Below are 23,325 nucleotides of genomic sequence, written 5' to 3'. Positions count from 1 at the left end.
AACATTGACTTCAAGTAAATTAACTAAATTTGAAACCTAGTAACATCTCTGAAAGTGTGTCATTTCATTTTCTACAAATGAATTAGGAGGGGTAAAATTGACCATCATCTGTGATTTACAAATAAGGAAACCACAGAGAGGCTGTCGCCTTGAAAAGCAGAGGTGGGGCCAGGTGAGGTGGCTCATGCCTGTAATCCCAGCACTTTGGGAAGCTGAGGCAGGCTGATCATGAGATCAGGAGTTTGAAACCAGCCTGGCCAACACAGTGAAACCCTGCTCTACTAAAAATTAAAAAAATTAGCCGGGTATGGTGGTGGGCACCTGTAATCCCAGCTACTTGGGAGGCTGAGGCAGGAGAATTGCTTGAACCCAGGAGGTAGCAGTTGCAGTGAACTGAGACTGCCCTAGTGCATTCCAGCCTACATGACAGCATGAGACTGTCTACAAAAAAAAAAAAAAAAAAGCAGAGGTGGAACTCAAAAGCCATAGTCATTCTAGTTTCCATCTACCAACAGCTTTTACTAGTCTTCAGTATGATGTGTATGACATATACAAACTGGCAAAACATAACAGTGCTATGAAACTCGTAACTGTCATGACACTAAGGTGGTCTACCAGGCTTCTGTTTGCATACTAAACATGATCACTCAGAAATAAAGATTTCTCTTTGGTATTCTATTGTCCTGCTTTATATGTCACTCCCACTGACACTGTTTTTTTTTGTTATTCTCCTTTCTTTATTATCACTTTGTACAATCTTTTAAAATGTCACTTCAGGTTCACTGGTATTCTATTGTCCTGCTTTATATGTCACTCCCACTGACACTTTGTTTTTTTTGTTATTCTCCTTTCTTTATTATCACTTTGTACAACCTTTTAAAATGTCACTTCAGGTTCACTAAACAAATCAGGGTCTTAAGAACTATTTTGGGCTGGGCATGGTGGCTCATGCTTGTAGTCAGTAGTTTAAAACAGCCTGGACACATGGTGAAACACTGTCTCTACTAAAAATACAAAAATTAGCCGGATATGGTAGCAGGCATCTGTAATCTTAGATACTTGGGGGGCTGAGGCAGGAGAATTGCTTGAACCCGGGAGGTGGAGGTTGCAGTGAACTGAGATCGTGCCATTGCACTCCAGCCCGGGCAAGAGTGAAACTCTGTCCAAAAAAAAAAAAAGAAAAATATTTTGGTGTGCCTTTTAGAATTGCAAACAAGTAAATAAAGGTAGGGATACTGTCCCCCACACCCTTCTGAACAGATACTAAGAAGTGTTGCTCATCTAATATTAAAATTTGAGTAAGATACAAATCTTTATTTAAATAAATGGGCAGAAAAAGGTAGAAAATAAAGTAATTCAAAAAGGCAAGAAAAACACATTAGACTGGGGTTCTTGAATTAGTCCACTTAGTCACTGCCTTCCAAAAGATTAAGTTTCAAATTGTCCATTAACAACTCTCACTTTTCAGTTATATTTATCAAAACAATATAATCATCAGATGTCAACTATAGAAAGAGCCAAAGATTCTCTATCCAAGATATAAAGAGATCACAAAATTGTCTTAAAATACAAAGAAAATTTTATTTGTATTATCAAAGACTCTAAGAAATGATGACATAAGGTTAACAGAGTTGATGTCAAGACACAAAAAGGTTTGAAGTTACAGATGATAAATCACTTTGTTTCACTGAACCTTGCCTTGATTATGTTAGAGAGCATCCCTGGTATGCTCCCAATGGAATCTTAAGCATGATGTATCCAGGTGATATAACTGTAATTCCTTTGTTAGTCCTCATTATCTCTCTTTTTTTTCTTTTTCTTCTTTTTCTCTGGACTCTGAAAATAGCCAACAAGAATGCTTTCAAAGAGCTGTAATTGTATGGGTGAGTAATCACTTTTCTTTATAAAATGCAAAATCAATCTGTTTCCCTTGAAAACAAATTCAGGGAAAAGATTAAAACACAAGATATAAAAACCTCACCTATAAAAGTAAGCTTCAGCAAATCTTTTCCCCTCAATGCAAACTCAATTTTTGGTAATAAAGTCTAGATTTGGGAAATGGCTTTTTATTACACAAATACAACAAAGCCATTTTACTTTTACCTACCCATCAATGCAATCCATTTTTTAAAATGCCTGCTCATTTCTGATACAGAGGATAGTAAAATATGGAGGACCTCCCCATGCCAAGAGAGTACTGATAATTATAAACAAACATACAGGAATTGTTGTGCTGGTACATGGTTCTTCCTCAGAAAGTGGTTCTTCCTTAATGTGCTTCTTTTTACCCTTTTTCTTCTTCTTCTTCACAGATGTTTCTTCTTCTTCTACCACTTCTTCTTCTTCTTCCTCTTCTTCAACTGAATAGGGTAAATGTAAAGGCATATTAACACTGTATCAGATCTCACCCCTTCCAAAAACGTTTGAGTCCTAGTTTTTGTTTTTGTCCGTCATTCTCATCAACTATTCAATGTTTATATTGTTTATTTTATAATTGGGAAGGTCCTCCTACCACTAACTTTAACAAATGATACAGACAGACCTCAGAGCAATTTTCTCACAACCATGAAGTCTTGTATAAAAATCAGGATTAAAACAAAGGTCATCTGATCCCCTTATCATTTTTGGGAAGAGAGTCAATTATATTAGAAATGGTTAAGAGCTTGCACTCTGAAGGCGGCCTGGGTTTATTCTACCTGCTGCAGTCCTGAATAATTTTATTTACCCCTGGTAAAACTCTATATCCTCATCTATAACATTTAAGAATGTCTTATCTCATTAGAATCTTACTGAGATTTAAAGAGATGATACACACAAAATACTAAGTATAATGCTTAGCACACATTACAATAAGGACTCAACACATAGCTATCATTAGAAATTCATGACCAGCCAGCCATGGTGGCTCATGCCTGTAATCCCAACTACTTGGGAGGCTGAGGCAGGAGAACTGCCTGAACCTGGGAGGAGGAGGTTGCAGTGAGCTGAGGCGGCACCACTGCACGTCAACCTGGGCGACAGAGTAAGACTCCATCTCAAAAAAAAAAAAAGAAAAAAGAAATTCAATTACCAGCTGGGTGCAGTGGCTCACACCTGTAATCTCAGCACTTTGGGAGGCTGAGGTAGGCGGATCACAAGGTCAAGAGTTTGAGACCAGCCTTGCCAACATGGTGAAACCTCATCTCTTCTAAGAACACAAAAAGTAACCAGGCATGGTGGTGTGTGCCTGTAATCCCAGCTACTCGAGAGGCTGAGGCAGGAGAATCACTTGAACCCAGGAGGCGAAGGTTGCAGTGAGCCAAGATCATGCCACTACACTCCAGGCTGTCGACAGAGGAAACTGCCTCAAAACAAACAAACAACAACAACAACAAAAATGAGGGGAGGGGATGTGGGATGGAAAATTGACAGATAAATTGTAAAAGCTTATTAGATACACAATTGAGGCTACAAAGACAGGGTTTGGTGCCTCAAATGCTACTAATGGGTTTAGGAATATCCTTACTTTTCAATAAAAAGAAGCCTAAGAGCTAAATAAATAGTTTTCTCTATGAAGTATACTATCCACATTTGCAAATCAAACACTTTTGATCACTAAGCTATTTAGAAACTAAGTTAAAGTGATCATTCTGTTAATAATTTACTCTTTTGCAAGACTTGCTAGTATGTGTTCAATAAACACAGGTTTGTCTTTCTTGGTTATGAGAAGGGACAGATGAAAAATTAAAAACAAACAAACAAAAAAACCCGACACGTTTGACTTTTAATGGGGCACCTGCTTATCAACTTCACAAGACAGCCTAGTTAACTGGTGAGCACCTATTAGATACTGTAACTATGAGAGCAGGCTACCAGTATGTATTCCTTCTAGTCCGCTCCATATAACAAAAACAATGAAGAAAACCACTGTTCCATCAATTCTATATTCATTCTTAACTTTATATAAAACAAAAAATTTTCAACAACCAATTTAGAAAACACATTGGTTTTTTTCTCTTAATTCTCAAAATAGTTCATGTAGTAGAAACTGAAGTACTGGTATGTTTGACTACGCTTCTCACATTTCCTCTGTGAAGTCCGGTAAATTTAACAATATCCTAACTATTCCCAGAGAACATAATGGCATTATTAAACACCGTCAGCATTCAACTAGTAGTTTTATAATAAAGTGCAATGGCATGTTCTTCTAAGACTCACTAAGTCCATAGTTCTTAAGAAATGAGTATATATTGTGTTAAAAAAAAATTCAAACTAACCTTTAACTTTAATCTTGCCTTTCTTCGCTTTCTTTTCAGGAATATCATCCTCTTTATTTACCTGTTCTATTTTGCGTTTTTTAGAACAAGTTGGAAGTGTGGAGTCACCAGAAGGATCATAAGTCTTCACTTCACTGAAAGACCCAAAAAGTTTTAGAAAATCTCTACAAGTATCTGTAACTGAAATAATTCTCAAGAGATAAAGAAAATGCCATTAGATTATACTTACATAAGCACACAATGTTGTTTCATTTTAGTGGCTTTGGGGTAGTTTATGAAGACTAATAGTTCCCAAAAGGTAAAGGTATTAGTATTTTTCAAGTAGGTCAATCACATTCAAGAGAAGTGGTGAGCTAAATGAATTCTGATTTAGTAATCAATGTAGTTACTATGGTACAGGAAAACACTCAATCAGCATGGGGGAAACGAAAGGAGAAAATGTCTTTACAACTAACTAGAAAGTGAAAACTGAACCAATCCAATTTTCAGAACACTACAAAATTAAATGAAAAAAGGCAGAACAAAAAATCGAAACCAAGGTTAGTATAGAAGTCTTCATTGTAAGATCACAAGAGAAGAAAACAATACAGATACATACACATGGAAAAGATTTCTGAGAACCCAACATTTGCTTTTGTTCTAATGTAAGCAGAAAGAAAATACTGGAATGAGTGCCTAAAATGTAAACTGATGCTTCAAGTGCATTTTTAAAGTAAAAAGCATTAACTGCATAGGAACGTTAAAAAAATTTGTTCGAAACAAGCTAAAAAATGTTGTTTCTTAAGCAGACTTGGAAACTGTATTACTTTAATTTTTATAGGTTAAAGACATTCATAATTTAAGAAACAAGGCTGGCATGGTGGCTCACACCTGTAATCCCAGCACCTTGGGAGGCTGAGGCAGGTGGATCACGAGGTCAGGAGATCAAGACCATCCTGGCTAACATAATGAAATTGTTTCTACTTCTACTTGTGTTCTGATTAATTGTGGTGGGGGAAAAAAAAAAACTGTTTCTACTAAAAATACAAAAAGTTAGCTGGACGTGGTGGCACGTGCCTATAGTCTCAGCTACTTGGGAGGCTGAGGCAGGATAATCACTTGAACCCAGAAGGCAGAGGTTGTGGTGAGCCAAGATCGCACCATTACATTGTAGTCTGGGCAACAGAGTGAGACTCCATCTCCCCCAAAACAAAAACAAAAAACCCCCCATGTTTATCAACTAAAGACAACAAATTACAGACTGTAAATATTGTAGTATGTATGTCCATTGCAGAAAGCCTGGAAAATTCAGAAAAAAAAAAAGAAAATGTGAATGCCCACAGAAACACATTTGGTTTCTTTCCAGAAAATAGTAAAGTAATTATATTTAAATATGTGTTTATAAATGGTAAACGTTACTATACATTACCCTCTTCATCCACTAATAGCGTAAGATTTTACTATTAACATTCTTGAAGGATTATGAGTCCTAAAAGTATAATTTATTGGGCCAATGACTAGGAACATTTTGAAGAATCTTGATACATAGATACTGTGAAATGGCTTCCCAGAATAGCTATACCATTTTACTTCCATCATTGCAACCTCACCAGCATTGAGCATTACCTCAAATAAATTTAACCCGAATACCCCCCACATACAAATATTTCGTTAATTTGATAGTTAAGTTTGAGTATTTTGTCATGCCTCAGACATTTTTAGACATGTTTTCCATCTTTATACTTTTTACAAAATAGGTTTCTTCAGGGATTAACTCTGAATGAACTTTTTGATAAAGAACATACTATAGAGAAACTTTAGATTTAAAAATTTACTATCAATGAAAACTAGAAGTGAATATGGAAAACTAAATGGCAAGAAAAAAAGGGGTGTACAACATGGTAACTAAAGTTAACAACAATGTGTTATATTGTTGAAAACTGCTAAGTAGATTTTAAGGTACTCTCACTACAAAAAATGTTAAGACAATGCATGTCAATGTGATTGATTTAATCATTCCTCAATGCCAATGTTTTCCAAAAGTGACATGTACACAATAAATATACACAATTTTTGTCAAATAAATTTGAAAAACCTAGGGGCACGTCAAGGTGAAGTTCAGAATAAAAACTGCTGTCAATAATTAACATTTAAAAAAAACTATTCACCCCATCCTCTCTTAAATGTACTCACCTTTTGTGTTCATATTTTTCTGTTTTTGCTAATGCCTTTCCTGTTCCACTTATTTTTCTTATCTAAGAAGAAAAAGAAAAATTACAAATACAATTCTAAGCCTAATCTCTTTATAATATACTATACAGTCTAGTCAATCAGTAGGCCAGCAAACTGCAACTTCTGCTGTTTTTCATTTTATTTTAAATGGCACATCTAATGGCAAACGCTGTTGCATACATCAATTCTTAGTAAATAAGAGCAACTGTTAACAGTAGGCACAATAAGAATACTTTAGACATACTAATATGTATCATAAAATGTTTAGCAGACGAATTCCATAAATCTACTCATATTAACTTCTGACAGGCAATACTTCTGCAATATGGATAATGTGGTTCTTACCCCTCTATCTTCCAAAGTTCTCAACCTGGCCTCTAATTTGGCTCTGTTCTCAACTCCCATCGCAGAACTGGAATCCTCACCGAAAGCATCATAACGGATAGCCAAAACAGTTTTGGCTGCCAGCATTCGAGAAATCTAATAGAAAAACCATGAAGAACTACATTCCACGTTCAGATGTAAAGTCCTCAACAACAGTTTGAGCAAATCACATTATCATTTATTCTAGAATGTTTTCAAACAAGGAGTTATCAAAGTATTACGAATCATAAAATTAAATCACCCATCATATTTCAACCTTTGTCACAACCTAATGGCCATACATCAGCACTAACACTTCTGTGGTTGAAAAGATTTTATAGCAATTCATGTAAAATAATAGCTCAAACCTTTTTTTTTTATTTTTTTATTTTATTTTTTTTTTTTTTGAGACTAAGTCTTGCTCTGTCACCCAGGCTAGAGTGTAATGGCATGATCTGGGCTCACTATGACCTCTACTTCCCCAGTTCAAGCTATTTTCCCTGACTCAGCCTCCCGAGGAGCCGGGATTACAGGCATGTGCCACCATGCCTGGCTGAGTTTTGTATTTTTAGTAGAGATGGAGTTTCACCACGTTGTCCAGGCTGGTCTCAAACTCTGTCCTTGTGATCCGCCTCCCTGACCTCCCAAAGAGCTTGGATTACAGGCATGAGCAGCCGGGATTACAGGCATGTGCCACCATGCCTGGCTGAGTTTTGTATTTTTAGTAGAGATGGAGTTTCACCACGTTGTCCAGGCTGGTCTCAAACTCTGTCCTTGTGATCCGCCTCCCTGACCTCCCAAAGAGCTTGGATTACAGGCATGTGCCACTATGCCTGGCCTTTTTTTTTTTTTTAAACATTTTTATTTTATTTTTTTGAGACCAAGTTTCGCTCTTGTTACCCAGGCTGGAGTGCAATGGCGCGATCTCGGCTCACCGCAACCTCGGTCTCCTGGGTTCAACCAATTCTCCTGCCTCAGCCTCTCGAGTGGCTGGGACTACAGGCATGCACCACCATGCCCAGCTAATTTTTGTATTTTTAGTAGAGATGGGTTTTCACCATGTTGACCAGGATGGTCTCGATCTCTTGACCTTGTGATCCACCCATCTCGGCCCCTCAAAGTGCTGGGATTTATAGGCATAAGCCACCATGCCTGGCTTTTTTTTAACATTTTTAAACTTTAGTTTCTACTCAGTGACATTAGTTCTGTGCCTTGAGATCATTCAGAACAAGTGCATCTTTAACCCATAATAATCTTAAATATGTGTGGTTCTTTTTCTTAAGTTTATTTTATTGAACCCTTTATTACCTCTACCATTCTACTCTAGATTTTATCAAATTTCAGTTTAGTTCTGTTAAACTACACATCATTCAAAAAGACTGAAAGTACTTAACTTGTCTAAGCCTCAGTTTCACCATCAGTAAAACAGAGATACGTATATCTCATAAGGCTATTACAAATTTAGGCCAGGCACGGTGGCTCACACTTGTAATCCCAGCACTTTGGAGGCCAAGGCGGTGGACCATGAAGCCAGGAGCTGGTGAACATGGTGAAACCCCATCTCTACTAAAAATACAAAAAACAGCTGAGCATGGTGGCACGTGCCTATAGTCCCAGGCTTCAGCTGTTGGTCAGGCTGGCCCAACTCCTGATCTCAAGTGACCTGCCTCAGCCTCCCGAGGAGCTGGGACTATAGGCGCCCACAACCATGCCTGGATAATTTTTCTATTTTTAGTAGAGATGGGGTTTCTCCATGTTGGTCAGGCTGGTCTCAAACTCCTGACCTCAGGTGATCCACCCACCGCAGCCTCCCCAATGTTGGGATTACAAACGTGAGCCACCGTACCCCACCACAAAATGCTTTTTACATAACTCACCTTTCTCTATTTAACAAGAAAGAGATTATACGAAGATTTAATATGCACTATAGAGAAAAGTGGTTATATAATAAAAAAGTCCAACCTCAAAAAACAAAACCATGTAACACACCTTTCCTTTGTGCTTGGGACTTGTCTGGCCGACGAGTGAAGCATGATAAATGAGACCATACTTAGGGGTATCCCGTCTAGATTTGAGGGCTCTGAAAAGTGCCTTTTCTGCTCCAAGAATTTGAACTGTAGAAGCTGCATGCTTGGCCAAATTCAAAAGAGAACCTACAAAAGAAGAAAGTTACAAAGAATGCACTTCCAAACATCTGAATGTTCCATGTACTAAAACAAAAGACCTATAGAATTATTATGCCCACCATAATAAAATAAAAATCACATATAATACAGAATTCTTTAAGCCAGAATTCCCTAAAAAGCCTGATGTTTCGTTTCTAATTCCTTCATCAGTACAAGCAGGTTTGTGATGAATGCCTAGGGCAAACTGAAGGTTAAGCTTTTTAGTTCAATGTTTCTATTCACCCCAGAGATGGTAGTACTATTCTATATTCCATTAGTATACTACAGGAGTAACACAAATATGTCACACACGAGAACACTAATCTGGCCCCTATTTTCTGAGATTGTATTAAATATTCTATTGCTTTAGATATGAAAAAGCCTGGCCAGGCACGGTGGCTCATGCCTATAATCCCAGCACTTTGGGAGGCCGAGGCGGGTGGATCACAAGGTCAAGAGATCAAGACCATCCTGGTCGACATGGTGAAACCCCATCTCTACTAAAAATACAAAAATTAGCTGGGCACGGTGGTGCACGCCTGTAGTCCCAGCCACTCGGGAGGCTGAGGCGGGGGTGAGCCAAGATTGTGCCATTGCACTCTAGCCTGGGTAACAAGAGCGAAACTCCGTCTCAAAAACAAACAAACAAAAAGATATGAAAAAGCCTACAAACAAACACATTTATTAGGACATCTCGGTAGCATAACCCTATAATAAATTCACAACTTATTTACTTCTGTTGATTCAGCTGTGGATTAAGAAAATATATTCCTAGAAGTATACTAATAGTTCCCTATCTGTGGTTTCAATTAACTGTGGTCAACTGCAGTCTGAAAATATTAAAAAGGAAATTCCAGAAATAAACAGTTCCAAAGTTTCAAATCTCTTGCCACCGCACTCAGTCCCCATATTCAGATAGGGAGAATATGAATTATCCCTATCTACCCATTAGTCACTTTCCTAGCCCTCTCCACAGTGCAATATTGCAGTGCTTATGTTCATGTAACCAATGCAGAAAAATAGTGACACTGGGATATTGTCATAATTGTTTTATTATTACTGTTGTTGATGTCCTACTGTATCTAACTTATAAATTAAACTTTATCATACGTATGTGTGTTTAGGAAAAAACAGCATATACAGCACAGAGTTCACTACTATCCTCTGTTTCAAACATCCATGGGTGGGGGTGGGGGGGCTCAGAATATATCCTCATGGATAGCTGGGGACTACTGTACTAGTGAGTTATCAACATACTGCTTAGCTGGAAATGTTGTATAGAATATTTCCTGTCAGAAAGCACACTCACCATTAATGCTACAAACTTTACCATGAGACATATTTTTTAAAGTGCAACAAATACATACTTCTTTTTTTGAGATGGAGTTTTACTCTTGTCACCCAGACTGGAGTGCAATGGCACAATTTTGGCTCAGTGCAACCTCCGCCTCCTGGGTTCAAGAGATTCTCCTGCCTCAGCCTCCTGAGTAGTTGGGATTACAGGTGAATGCCCCTATGGCCGGCTAATTTTTGTGCTATTAGTAAGAGACATGTTGGCCAGGCTTGTCTCAAATTCCCAACCTCAGGTGATCCACCCACCTCGGCCTCCCAAAGTACTGGGATTACAGGTGTGAGCCACGGTGCCCAGCCAACAAATACATACTTCTATTAACCCCTGCCATCGATTAGTGCTACAACTTTAGCTGTATGCATGAAAACAGGTGAAGAAAATGAAATCATCTGATCTTACAGCTGCAGGCACTTGAATGAAACCTCTGATTAATGATGCAGCTAAAGAAATTATGCCAGACTGCACGCAGTGGCTCCTGCCTGTAATTTATCCAGCACTTTGCAAGGCCGAGGCAGGTGGATCACCTGAGGTCAAAAGTTTGAGACCAGCTTGGCCAACACAGTGAAACCCCATCTCAACTAAAAATACAAAAATTAGCCAGGCATGGTGGTGGGCGCCTGTAACCCCAGCAACTTGGGAGGCTGAGGCAGGGGAATTGCTTGAACCCGGGAGGCAGAGGTTGCAGTGAGCAGAGACTGTGCCACAGCACTCCAGCCAGTGCAACAGAGTAAAACTCCATGCCAAAAAAAACCCAAAAAAACAAAAAAAGAGTTATGCCATTTTAAACACTGATAGCATTTTAATTAGAGCCTGTCATCCTTATAATATTGCCATACATGTATACAAAGCTTTATTATAAATCGGTTGCTGAAAATATTTTTAAAGTCATATTAATTACAACCACACACTCAATAGTGAAACTAAGATAATCAAGGGTATTTATCCTCTATAGTGATTTCTTAAAACTATATTTAAATCTATGTCTTATGAAAATGTTAACTGTTTTAGCCTCCTACATTCATCTGATTATTCTAATTAACCTTAATAAACTGCTAACAATAAACCCCAAGTGTCTCAGAAGAGGTAGTGACTAAAGATGCCTTCATTATCCAAAAAGAAATCAGGCAAACAAATAAAAATCATCACTGAACACTTGGCCCTTATTCATCTCCTACATACCATCTACTTTTTTCTTATTACTCAGAATTTCTTTTAATAGCTATGGTTTAAAGATGTAAACAAAATCCTAACCAGAAAATACTTCAAACACTCACGTTTACAAATAACATTAAAACCATCACCTGCATGAGCAATAAGCCGTGCTCCAACTAATTCCCCAACCATGACTGTAACATTGGGTGCAATGGCCATCATTCGATTTTGTAGATATTCATAGAGCTGGGTTCGATATTCAGAGATTTCAATCACCTAGTATAAGGAATAAATTAAGTCACAAAACAGTATAAAAATCAGTAAAAACAGTATAAAAGTCCTATGTCGAACACACTGGAGCCCTCAATATTAAAGAGCAGCTACACAACCCTTGCTACATCAACTATGCCTAACACCGGTTTTCTATAAAATGGCTGTTGTAAGGACTTCGTTATATAATATATATAAACCACTTAGTATACTGCCTGAAAATCTTAGTCATAAAAGATTCTAAGCAATACTTCTCTGCCATCTTAATGGATTTTTTGTTAATTATTCAGATGATGATTATAAACTACTTTCTTTTAGTACGTATTTCCCCTTTTTAAGTATACAAATCATGATGGCATCAGATGAGGTAGTGACTGAACACCTTCATATTTATGTTATCAGGTGAAATAAGTGTAAAAATCATCATTGCCATCAGAAAAATTATTATAGAGGTGGTAGTACCACAACTAGATTCTTTAGGAGTAAAATTTACCTGGGTGCAAAGATGCAGAATATTGCAAATATCTTCTTCTGAAACCTCTGTTCCCATTGATATCTCCGCAGCTGCTTTCACTTCTGCTTCAACTTCTTCTGGTAGGAACTCAGAAAGTTTGGCAGAGGCATAGTTCTTCCTATCGCCTATGGAATGTTTGCAGAGGATGAGGGAGAATCACTCTTCAACAAATTAGATAAAATCCAGCAAATAGTCAAAAGAAAAAGTAGAAAGCCAATGAAAAGGATGCCTAAACAAAACAAAAAAAATGAAGAAGTTTGACCTAGTATAATAGTTTTTCCTCTTTTAACGGTTTGAGTTTAGAGATAAAATTTCTCCCCACCACCTTCCTCCAAAAAATAATCAGAGTAAAAACTAAATAAAGATGCCACAAAACTCATTTCAGAAAATAAGTGGCTAAAATTTAAAAAGACAGGACTAATAATGTCACAGACTTTATACTGAAGCTGAGGCCAGTAATTAGTAAGCCAAGTAAGCCATTACTTATCAACAATCAAGTTCCTCTGTATGTTAACAGTACAGACAGCAATATGGCTATTTAGTATCAGGTACTAATGTCATATTACAGGCCATCAAAATCTAAGTTAAAATTCATTTTGTTTCTTAAATTTAAGACACTAAATTGCTACACTTCCCAAATACATGGAAATTGCAAAAACCCTGGGAATCCTGCTTAAGAAAATGCTGTAACTCATGTTTTAGGATGCAATCAAATTCATTTACTTTTTTTTTTTTGAGATGGAGTTTCGCTGTTGTTACCCAGACTGGAGTGCAATGGCACGATCTTGGCTCACTGCAACCTCCACCTCCTGGGTTCAAGCGATTCTCCTGCCTCAGCGTCCGGAGTAGCTGGGGTTACAAGTGCCCACCCTACCACACCCAGCTAATTTTTGTATTTTTAGTAGAGACGAGGTTTCACCATGTTGGCTAGGCTGGTCTCAAACTCCTGACCCTGTGAGCCTCCCACCTCAGCCTCCCAAAGTGTTAGGATTATAGGCGTAAGCCAGCATGCCTGGCCAAATTCATTTACTTTCAATGACTTAAAGGACAAATTACTCACCAACTTTCTGTAAACACTTGCAGTATGTCAAATTATCTGAAATAATTTTTCCTAATTCAGGGAAATGCCAGCCATACCATTCTCTACATCGCATAATGTAGTTGTTTAGTTCTTTATCCAAGTCATCTAATAAGGCTGTAGATTAAAATGAAAAAACAAAACAAAACAAACAAATAAGAAAAAACCATAGGAACTTAAGAGATTTATTGTGGTTAAAATACACATAAAATTTAACACTTCAACCATTTTCAAGTGTACAATTCAGTAGCACTAAGTACATTTACAATGTTATGCAACCATTACCACAATCTATTTCCAGAGCAATTTTATCATGACAAACCAAAAATTCTGTATCCATTAAACAGTAAACTACTCATTCTCACCTTGCCCAACCTCTAGCTATCTCTATACTTCTGTCTCAATAAAATCACCTATTCTAGGTACTTCATATAAGCAGAATCATGCAGTATTTTGTGACTATTTCACTTAGCATGTTTTCAAGGTTGATCAAATTGAAGTAAGTATCAGAATTTCATTTCTCCTTAAGGCTGACTGATATTCCACTGTGTGTACAGGCTGGGTGCATGTTATCCAAAATGCTTGTGACCAGAAGTATTTTGGAATATTTGCAAACACATAGGAGATATCTTTAAGTTTGGACTTCAAGTCTAAATAGGAAATCTACATTTCACATACACCTTACATACAAAACCCTGAAGGTAATTTTATGCAATATTTTAAATAATTTTGTGCATGAAACAAAGTTTTGACCATCTGTCACATGTGGTCAGGTGTGGAGTTTTACACTTTTGGCTTTATGTGGTAGCACAAAAAGTTCTAGATTTTGGAGCATTTTAAATTTCAGATTAGGGACATTCAAGCTGTATACACAATGCAGTTTATCCATTCATCTGTTAAAAGGTATTTGGGTTTCCATTATTTGGTTTTGTAAGTAACATTTTTATGGACATAGGGGTACAATGAAGTCTGAGTTCCTGTTTTTAATTCTTTTGGGTATAAATCTCAAGTAGGCAGGTGGACAACCTGAGGCCTGGAGTTCAAGACCAGCCTGACCAACATGAAAAAAATCCTGTAATCCCAGCCACCGGGGAGGCCAAGGCAGAAGAATCACGCCATTGCACTCCAGCCTGAGCAACAAGAGCAAAACACTGTCTTTAAAAAAAAAAAAAGATTTCAGGCCGGGCGTGGTGGCTCATGCCTGTAATCCCAGCACTTTGGGAGGCCAAGGCAGGCGGATCACCTGAGGCCAGGAGTTCCAGACCAGCCTGGCCAACATGGTGAAACCTTGTCTTTAAAAAAAATAATAATAAAAAATAAAAAAAAAAGATTTCAAGCTTTCAAAAAAATCATTTAAATGACATAGCAGAATACACAACTACACAGATTCCACTTAATGTTTTTAACATTTTCATGAAAAAATGCAAATGAATTAATTTATGTAATGTTAATTCTGTGATTCACATAATCTCCAAATAGCCAAATTATTGGCAGTTTCTTTTATTCTGCATTTTCAAATTTATTTATTTAGTATAAGTTTTAGGTGATCTTCTTTCTCCTTCCCTTTTTTTTTTTTTTTTTGAGATGCATTCTTGCTCTGTTGCCCAGGAGTGCAGTGAAACAATGTCGGCTCACTACAACCTCCGCCTTCTGGGTTCAAGTGATTCTACTGACTCAGCCTCCTGAGTAACTGGGACTACAGGTGTGTACCAGAAAGCCTAGATAATTTTCTTGTACTTTCAGCAGACATGGGGTTTGGCAATGTTAGCCAGGCTGGTCTCGAACTGCTGACCTCAGGTGATTTGCCCACCTTGGACTCCCTAAGTGCTGGGATTAAAGGAGTGAGCCACTGTGCCTGGCCTCCTTTTTCTTTCTCAACAGATAGATCATAAAAGGTAGTTTCAATAGTATAAAACACATGAAGGACAGAACAACAAATCAGACTTTGCATGAACTATACTTACAAATTGCCTGAACAATCATTGTGTCTACTTTATCAGCGCTAAATTTCAATCTATATCGAGACAGGCTGGGGAGAAAGGGGAAAGTAAATTAGTAAGATAGCAGCTAGGGAAAGCACTTAAGACCTTAAAGTTTTTTTTATTCAAATCCCTCTCAAAGCTATAACTGGTTTTTCTTTTTAGACAGAGTCTCACTCTGTTGACCAGGATGGAGTGCAGTGGCATAATCTCAGCTCATTGCAACCTCCAACTCCCAGATTCAAGTGATTCTCCTGCCTCAGCTTCCTGAGTAGCTGAGATTACAGGTGCTCACCACCATGCCTGGCTAATTTTTGTATTTTTAGTAGAGACAGCGTTTAACCATGTTGGTCAGGCTGGTCTCAAACTCCTGACCTCAGGTGACTGGCTGTCCTCAGCCTCCCAAAGTGCTGTGACTACAGGTGTGAGCCATAGTGCCCAGCCTTATAATTTGTTTTTCTAAGAAGAAAAATCAGCCAAGTAGAAATGTATCATGCAAGATCAGAAAGTACGTATTAAAAAATATATATCCATATATACTGCTACAACCTGTATTTCTTTTTTTTTTTTTTTTTTTTTGGGATGGAGTTTCGCTCTTGTTACCCAGGCTGGAGTGCAATGGCGTGATCTCAGCTCACCGCAACCTCCACCTCCTGGGTTCAGGCAATTCTCCTGCCTCAGCCTCCTGAGTAGCTGGGATTACAGGAACACACCACCAAGCCCAGCTAATTTTTGTATTTTTAGTAGAGACGGGGTTAAACCATGTTGACCAGGATGGTCTCGATCTCTTGACCTCGTGATCCACCCGCCTCGGCCTCCCAAAGTGCTGGGATTACAGGCGTGAGCCACCACGCCCAGCTACAACCTGTATTTCTGTAACATAAATGAGTTTACGTATGAATGACAAATAGGATAAACTGGGTAATACAAAAGTTATATTAGAGTGGGCGTGGTGGCTCATGCCTGTAATTCCTGCACTTTGGGACCTGGCCAACATGGTGAAAACCCATCTCTATTAAAACTACAAACATTAGCCAGGTGTGGCAGGGCATGCCTTGCCTGAATCTCAGCTACCAAGGAAACCAAGGCACAAGACTCGCTTGAACCTGGGAGGCAGAGGTTGCAGTGAGCTGTTATCACATGCCACTGCACTCCAGACTGGGCAACAGAGCAAGACCCCATCTCTCACACACACAAAAAAAACAAACAAACAAAAAAAAACCAACCAACCACCATATTGGTTCATGCAATATTTCACAACATTAATTATTTACACTACTAGTTAAGAACTTTACAGCACTCTTAACATATGAAAATAGAAAGCTGTAGAGGAACAACATTGTCTGCATATAAATGTTTCTTCATCTCAGCACAACTAACATTTTAGGTCTTCTAATTCCTTGCAGTAGTGGCTGCCCTGTGTATTATAGGACCTTTAGCAGTATCCCTAACTTTCATCCATTAGATGTTCGTGGCAGACCCCACCCTACCCCCACCTGTAATAACCAAAAATGTCTGTGGGCATTGCCAAATGCCCTGCCAGGGCGCATCTGATTGCCCTCGATAATGAACCACTGCTACACACAGATTTACCCACGTTTGGATTTTTGACTCAGTTTCACTATTTGCTCCCTCTTAGAAATGATTACAAAGCTCTCCCTGACCTTTGTGAGTTTTTGCTCTTATCCCTAACTTAGCAGCTTCAACCCTTTCAATCTATGCCCACCTTTTAATTTTAAAACAGACCTTTGTTTAGTGTTTCTTTTACATGAACTCAAGATGTCTTTTGAACTGTAACCATTTTAGTAGGAACAGTATTTGATAGTGCTCTGATTACAATGTTGCATAGGTTTTGAGTAACTACCCATCATTTTCTTCAAAACCCTATTCCAGAGTGTTACACTTTTTCATGAACAGATGGATCACCACACAGCAGTAACGCCTATTCTAAGGGATTTCTAGTTAAATATGGTAGGGTTAATGCGCAATTAAAAATAGTGACTCACACCTGTAGTCCTTGCACTTTGGGATGCCAAGGCAGGTGGATCACTTGAGCCTGGGAGTTCTAGCCTTGGCAGCATAGCAAAACCTCATCTTTACAAAAAGTTAAAAAAAATCAGCCAGGGATGGTGCAGTGTGCACCTGTAGTCCCACCTACTTGGGAGGCTGAGGTAGCATTGTTTGAGTCCAGGATATAAAGGTTGTAGTGAGCAGAGATTGTACCACTGCACCCCAGCCTGGGCGACAGAGTAACACCCTATTTCAAAAAAAAAATAGAGGCTGGCCTGTGGCTCACTTGAGGTCACAAGTTCAAGACCAGCCTGGCCAACATGGTGAAACCCTGTCTCTACTGAAAATACAAAAATTAGCCTGGCAGTAGTGGTGCACGCCTGTAATCCTAGCTACTCATGTGGCTGAGGCAAGAGAATTGCTCGAGCCTCAGAGGCAGAGGCTGCAGTGAGCCGAGATTGCATCGCTGCGCTTCAGTCTGGGCAACAGTGAGACCCTGTCTCATTAAAAAAAAGAGAGAGAAAGAGAAAAAGTTGGGATTACAGGTGTAAGCCACTGTACCTAATCCCTCTTTGCCTCACTCTAAAATCTCTTTAAAAATCAGAGTAAAACAAAAAACACACACATAAAACGTTAAGACCACAGTTGATGAGAGAATCTGGGGAAATATTAAGTGGATGGAGGAATGGCATGACTTAGCAGAGATAAAAGAAAAGTGGGAAAGCCCAAGAAACAGGGAATCCAAGTTCAGGGGAGTAGGGAATTCCTTTGATGACATTTTGACGTTTTAAGAATCCAGACAATGGAGCAAGACTGCCAGCGTTCAAATCCTGGCTTTACCACTTACAAGCTTTATTGACCCTGGGGATCAGTTTAATCTGTAAATGAGGATATTACTAGAATCTTGTTCATAAGGTTCTGATGAAGCTTACAAGAGCCTTTGTAACATTCTTACAACAGAGCTATGTTAATTGCTTATCAAACAAAAATAAACTGACTTTATTTTCCAGTAATTCTCACCTGTGAGCCAATCCAAGACACATAGCTGCCATTTCACGTGGTTCTACGCCAGGAATTAATCCATCCATTTGTGAACGAATTCCTCTCATAAGTTCATTAACGACGGGACTATGGATACAACTGAGATTCAGCTTTTCCTACAACAAGAAGAACATATGTATTAAGTAAAGCAAAAGCAAACTTTCCTGAAATTATTATCTTTTTTTTTTTTTTGAGACGAAGTCTCACTCTGTCAACCAGGCTGGAGTGTAGTGGTGCGATCTTGGCTCACCGCAACTTTTGCCTCCCAGGTTCAAGCAATTCTATTGCCTCAGCCTCCTGAGTAGCTGGGATTACAGATATGAACCACCATGCCTGGCTAATTTTTAGATTTTTAGTAGGGATGGGATTTCACCAATGTTGGCTCAGATGATCTCCAACTCCTGACCTCATTCTCCGCCTCAGCCTCCCAAAGTGCTAGGATTACGGCAGAAGCCACAGCACACAGCCTAAAATTACTCCTTGAATATTAAAGTAGCGCTGGTTTAAATATATGCATTTCTCAGTTGGACAAAAAGTCTAATTTCTAGTGTATTTGTAAAATACTTGAGTGTATCACTGGTGGAAGTAAAAACTGACACAAGCTACCAGAAGGTAGCCTGGCTATATAAATTAAAAGCTATAAAAAGATTAATATAATTTGACCAAATAGTTTCCTTGTTTGTTGGTTTAAGATCTTTTACTACCTGTTATTTAACTTCTTTTTAAAATTACAGGATGGGCATGGTGGCTCACACATGTAATCCCAGCACTCTGGGAGGCCGATGGTGGATTGCTTGAGGCCAGGAGTTCAAGACCAGTCTGGCCAATGGAGTGAAACCCCATCTCTAACAAAAAATTAGCTGAGCATGGTGGCAGGCATCTGTAATCCTAGCTAGTCAGAAGGCTAAGGCAGGGGAATCGCTTAAACCTGGGAGGGAGAGGTTAAAGTGAGAGGAGATTGTGGTACTGCACTCCAGCCTGGGCAACAGAACAAGACTCTGTCTAAAATAAAATAAAATAAAAAATTAGCTGGGCACGGTGGCATATGCCTGTTGTACCCTCTACTAGAGAGGCTGAAGACAGTGGGTTGCTTGAGAACCACAGTGATCAAGTCTGTGGTGAGCTGTGAGACTGCAATCACTGCACTCCAGGCCGGGCTTTTGAATTGTTCTTTTTCTGTATTTGGGAGGCTATTTTCCTTCTTTCCACTCTCACATTTTATCTCTAGCAATACACCTCTACTAAAGTTTTCTAATAAATACATTTTTTAAAAATATAAGGACCCCATTTTTATTGAAAAAAAAAAAATGTGGCTAGACGATATACATAGAACACTAGGCATGATATATGGGTAGCAGATTTGTTAGAACCAATTTTTACCATTTATTGTTCTTCTAGATCTTCTATAATAAATATTTCCTAAGTTGAGCTGATATTAGGGGAAATCATGTAGCTTACAGAAAAAAGATCAAGTATTGAGAACTTATAACAAGCAACTTATTACAAAGGCTAGGCTTTATAGTTGGTATGCTGTGAGATTTGACTAGCAGGCATGACAAAAAAAAAATTATGACTTTACCTTTATGACCCCTCCTAGTTTAGCATCAGCCACTGCCAACGGTTCATGGGCTTCTTTTACTATTTTCTTAAGAACTTTCTTGAGCTGCTTATTGATTTTGCCCTCCATCAGAGCTGTGAATGCTTTTCAGGAAAAACAAAACAAAACAAAACAAAAGCATTAACTCTCAAATTTTTAATTTTGAGAGCCTGTCCTATTTGATACTTAAAAAAATAAAATAGGCCTTTCAAAGGTCCTGAATTTAATGTTACTTCTGAAATGAAAAGATAAATGTTTTATAAGTTACATGTTTCACAATTTCATTGAATCTTCCCACCCTCATTTATGCTACAGAGCCAGGGGTTAAATCAGGTCGAGTTTCTTTCCCTGTCAAAACAATCTTCTCATGAACTCAAGAGAGAATCATGAAATCTTAGAAACAAAGAAAACAAAAAGAAACAATCTTTTTGGAAAGAAAGATTCACTTTCCTTTGTCATTTTAGATAGACTGGCCTGAAATACCCGAGAATCACAAAACTAGTAAAAATGAGTTTAATCATTTTCAAAGTTCTGCCACAACATAAGCATGTTTTGAGTGGAGGCCTTATCTTTGCTTTTATTTCTGCTTGTATACCTCTAGCAATGTAAAACTTAGTAGCAAAGGCTACCTATTCTATTTTGAGACTGCTGGTATTTCTGGCAAGTTCTAAATCAGCTACTTTGTAATTCTTAACCTTTTTTAGACCTATACTTCCATTTTCTGTACCCACGTGAACACCTCTTTTGATATTTATCTGAATTTGATTGAAGTAAAAGTATGCTTAGGTTACCCAGGCATGGTGGCATGCACCACCAGCCTGGGCAACATGGTGAAACCCTCTCCCTACTAAAAATACAAAAATTAGCTAGGCGTGGTTGCACGTGGCTTTAGTCTGGCTACTTGGGAGGCTGATCTAGGAGAATCACCTGAGCCCAGGAAGTACAAGGCTGCAGTGAGTCGTGATCACGCCACTACTCTAGCAGCCCAGGTGACAGGATTGAGATCTTGTCTCAAAAAAAAAAAAAAAGTATGCTTGGGCCAGGCTTGGTGCTCATGCCTGTAATCCCAGCACTTCGGGAGGCTGAGGCCAGTGGATAACTTAAGATCAGGAGTTTGAGACCAGCCTGGCTAACATGGCAAAACCTTATCTCTACTAAAAATACAAAAATTAGCTGGAGCTGGTGGCTCATGTCTACAATCCTAGCTACTTGGGAGGCTGAGGCAGAAGAATCGCTTGAACCTAGGAGGCAGAGATTGCACAGAGCTGAGATCATGCCATTGCACTCCAGACTGGGTGACAAGGGTGAAACTCCGTCTCAAAAAAGAAAAAAAGAAAGAAAGGAAGGTCTATCAATAATTTCTAAGGTCAGGCAGTTTGTGCTTAATAAGCCAGGTACTTGCTCTTCCCTCTTGACTGCATATCCATTTGAATTACAAGTCTACTCCATCTGTTAACTGGAAAGGTGAAGACAAAAAGCAACTGGCCACCACATAGTCTTTAGAGGTGTCTACACTTTAAGAAGCTAGCATGTGGCCACCACATCCGGTCTTTCAGGGGTGTCTACACCTAGCTAACATTCCAGCAGCTTTTGCTGGGTACTAACCTACTGAATTTTATCCAAGATTCCTTCAAAATCCCTCCCTCCCCTCCTTCCTTCTTTTTTTGAGACAGAGCCTCGCTCACTGCAACCTCTGCCTCCCGGGTTCAAGTGATTCTCCTGCCTCAGCCTCCCAAGTAGCTGGGACCACACGCGTGCGCCACCATGCCCAGTTAATTTTTTGTATTTTTAGTAGAGACAGGGTTTCACCATGTTGGCCAGGATGGTCTTGATCTTTTGACCTCGTGATCCACCCGCCTTAGCCACCCAAAGTGCTGAGATTACAGGCGTAAGCCAACACGCTCGGCCATAATCTACATTTCTAATAAGAGTCTTCATCTTTTTCTTACAAGTTTTAAAATTCTAACAATTTTTAAAAATTTATTCAACTTTGTTTCTAGTTGTCAATCTTTTATATCTACTTTTAACCCAGTGTTATTTAAAATTTGTGTGTGTGCGTATGTGTGTGTGTATATATATATTTTTGCATGCACTGTCATGGGATTAAAATTTGTATCTTTTTTTTTTTTTTTTGGGGGGGAGGAAGGCAGGAAGGAAGGGAATAAGGACGGTAGGGTGGAAGGAAGGGATGAAGGAAGGAAGGGAGGAAGCGGGGAGGGAGGGAGGGAGGGAAGGGAAGAAAGGAAATCAAGCAATGAAAGAGACATTGCCGACCTGGATCTAGAGGTTTACAAGTTGATTTCTTTTTTTTTTTGAGAGAAGGAAAGAAAAAAAAAAAATAAGTAAAGGAGAGGAAGAAAGAGGAAGAGAAAGAGGGAGAGTAAATGGAAATATTGCTTTATTTTGAAAAAAATTGGGTATTAATAATGGCCAATCAATGTTTCATTTAAACTAATGGGTGGGTGTGATGTGGTATTGACAAGAATGTATATTTTGTGGATTTGAAGTGGAGAGCTCTATAAATATTTATTAAGTTTACTTGTTCTGGATCTGAGTTCGAGTCCTTGATATCCTTATTAATTTTCTGTCTCATTGAATCTAAGTCTCCTATCTGGGTGTTAGGATCGTTAGCTCTTGTTGTTGCATTGATCCTTTTACCACTATATCTTTGTTGCTTTAAAATCTATTTTCTCCGATACAAGAATTGCAACTCCTGCTTTTTATTTATTTATTATTTATTTTTGCTCTCCATTTGGTTGGTAAATCTTTCTCCATCCCTTTGAGTCTTTGTGTATCCTTGCATGTGAAACAGGTCTGGATGTAACATGCCGTTGGGTTTTGGCTGTGTCTTTTGATTGGGAATTCAGTCAATTTAAATTTAGGGTTACTGCCATTTGATGTTGACTGGCTGTTTTATCCATTTGTTGGTGTAAATTCTTCTTTATGTTGGTGCTCTTTACTTTTTGGTGTATTTTTAGAAAGGCTAATACTGGTTGTTTCTTTCTGTGTGTAATGCTTCTTTCAGAAGCTCTTGTAAAGCAGGCCTGGTGGTAATAAAATCTCTGAGTTCTTGCTTGTTCATAAAAGATTTTATTTTTCCTTCAGTTGTGAAGCTTAGTTTGGCTGGATATGAAATTCTGGGCTGAAGGTTCTGTTCTTTGAGGATGTTGAATATTGGCCCACACTCTCTTCTGGCCTGTAGAGTTTCTGCTGAGAGATCTGCTGTAAGTCTGATAGGCTTGCCTTTGTGGGTAACCTGACCTCTCTCTCTGGCTGCCCTTAGTATCCTCTCCTTCGTTTCAACCCTGGTGAATCTAACGATTATGTGCCTTGGGGTT

At 38.6% G+C, this 23,325-nt stretch overlaps 1 protein-coding gene and 2 non-coding genes across 15 annotated transcripts in view; all 3 read right to left on the bottom strand.

Moving 5' to 3' along the window:
- NOP58 (NOP58 ribonucleoprotein) overlaps positions 1-23,325 on the bottom strand; it is a 65,896-nt gene that overhangs the window by 27,325 nt on the left and 15,246 nt on the right. For 7 of the 13 annotated variants that reach the window (XM_078328213.1, XM_078328210.1, XM_054257798.2 and 4 more), the window contains 11 exons: positions 19,970-20,091; positions 18,370-18,506; positions 15,325-15,389; positions 13,343-13,477; positions 12,262-12,407; positions 11,648-11,774; positions 8,820-8,983; positions 6,813-6,947; positions 6,429-6,490; positions 4,257-4,390; positions 3,097-3,340 (listed from right to left, as the gene is read on the bottom strand). In XM_078328213.1, the coding sequence (XP_078184339.1) occupies positions 3,132-3,340; positions 4,257-4,390; positions 6,429-6,490; positions 6,813-6,947; positions 8,820-8,983; positions 11,648-11,774; positions 12,262-12,407; positions 13,343-13,477; positions 15,325-15,389; positions 18,370-18,506; positions 19,970-20,077 (1,422 nt within the window). In that variant the 5' untranslated portion in view covers positions 20,078-20,091 and the 3' untranslated portion in view covers positions 3,097-3,131. Of the gene's footprint in view, positions 1-1,561; positions 1,837-2,220; positions 2,361-3,096; positions 3,341-4,256; positions 4,391-6,428; positions 6,491-6,812; positions 6,948-8,819; positions 8,984-11,647; positions 11,775-12,261; positions 12,408-13,342; positions 13,478-15,324; positions 15,390-18,369; positions 18,507-19,969; positions 20,092-23,325 lie in introns of those variants that run through there. The other 6 variants (XM_078328214.1, XM_078328216.1, XM_078328215.1 and 3 more) reach the window with 2 other exon arrangements.
- LOC118155157 (small nucleolar RNA SNORD11) lies at positions 11,416-11,499 on the bottom strand. Its single transcript, XR_004745377.1, has one exon. It is a non-coding gene; the product is annotated as a small nucleolar RNA SNORD11 (small nucleolar RNA).
- On the bottom strand, positions 12,119-12,203 carry LOC118155158 (small nucleolar RNA SNORD11B). Its single transcript, XR_004745378.1, has one exon. It is a non-coding gene; the product is annotated as a small nucleolar RNA SNORD11B (small nucleolar RNA).

This window comes from Callithrix jacchus, chromosome 6, assembly GCF_049354715.1.
Source record: "Callithrix jacchus isolate 240 chromosome 6, calJac240_pri, whole genome shotgun sequence".
Taxonomy (NCBI): Eukaryota; Metazoa; Chordata; class Mammalia; order Primates; family Cebidae; genus Callithrix; species Callithrix jacchus.
The sequence above is the reverse complement of the archived record's forward strand: the minus strand, read 5'-3'. Positions and strand labels throughout refer to the sequence as shown.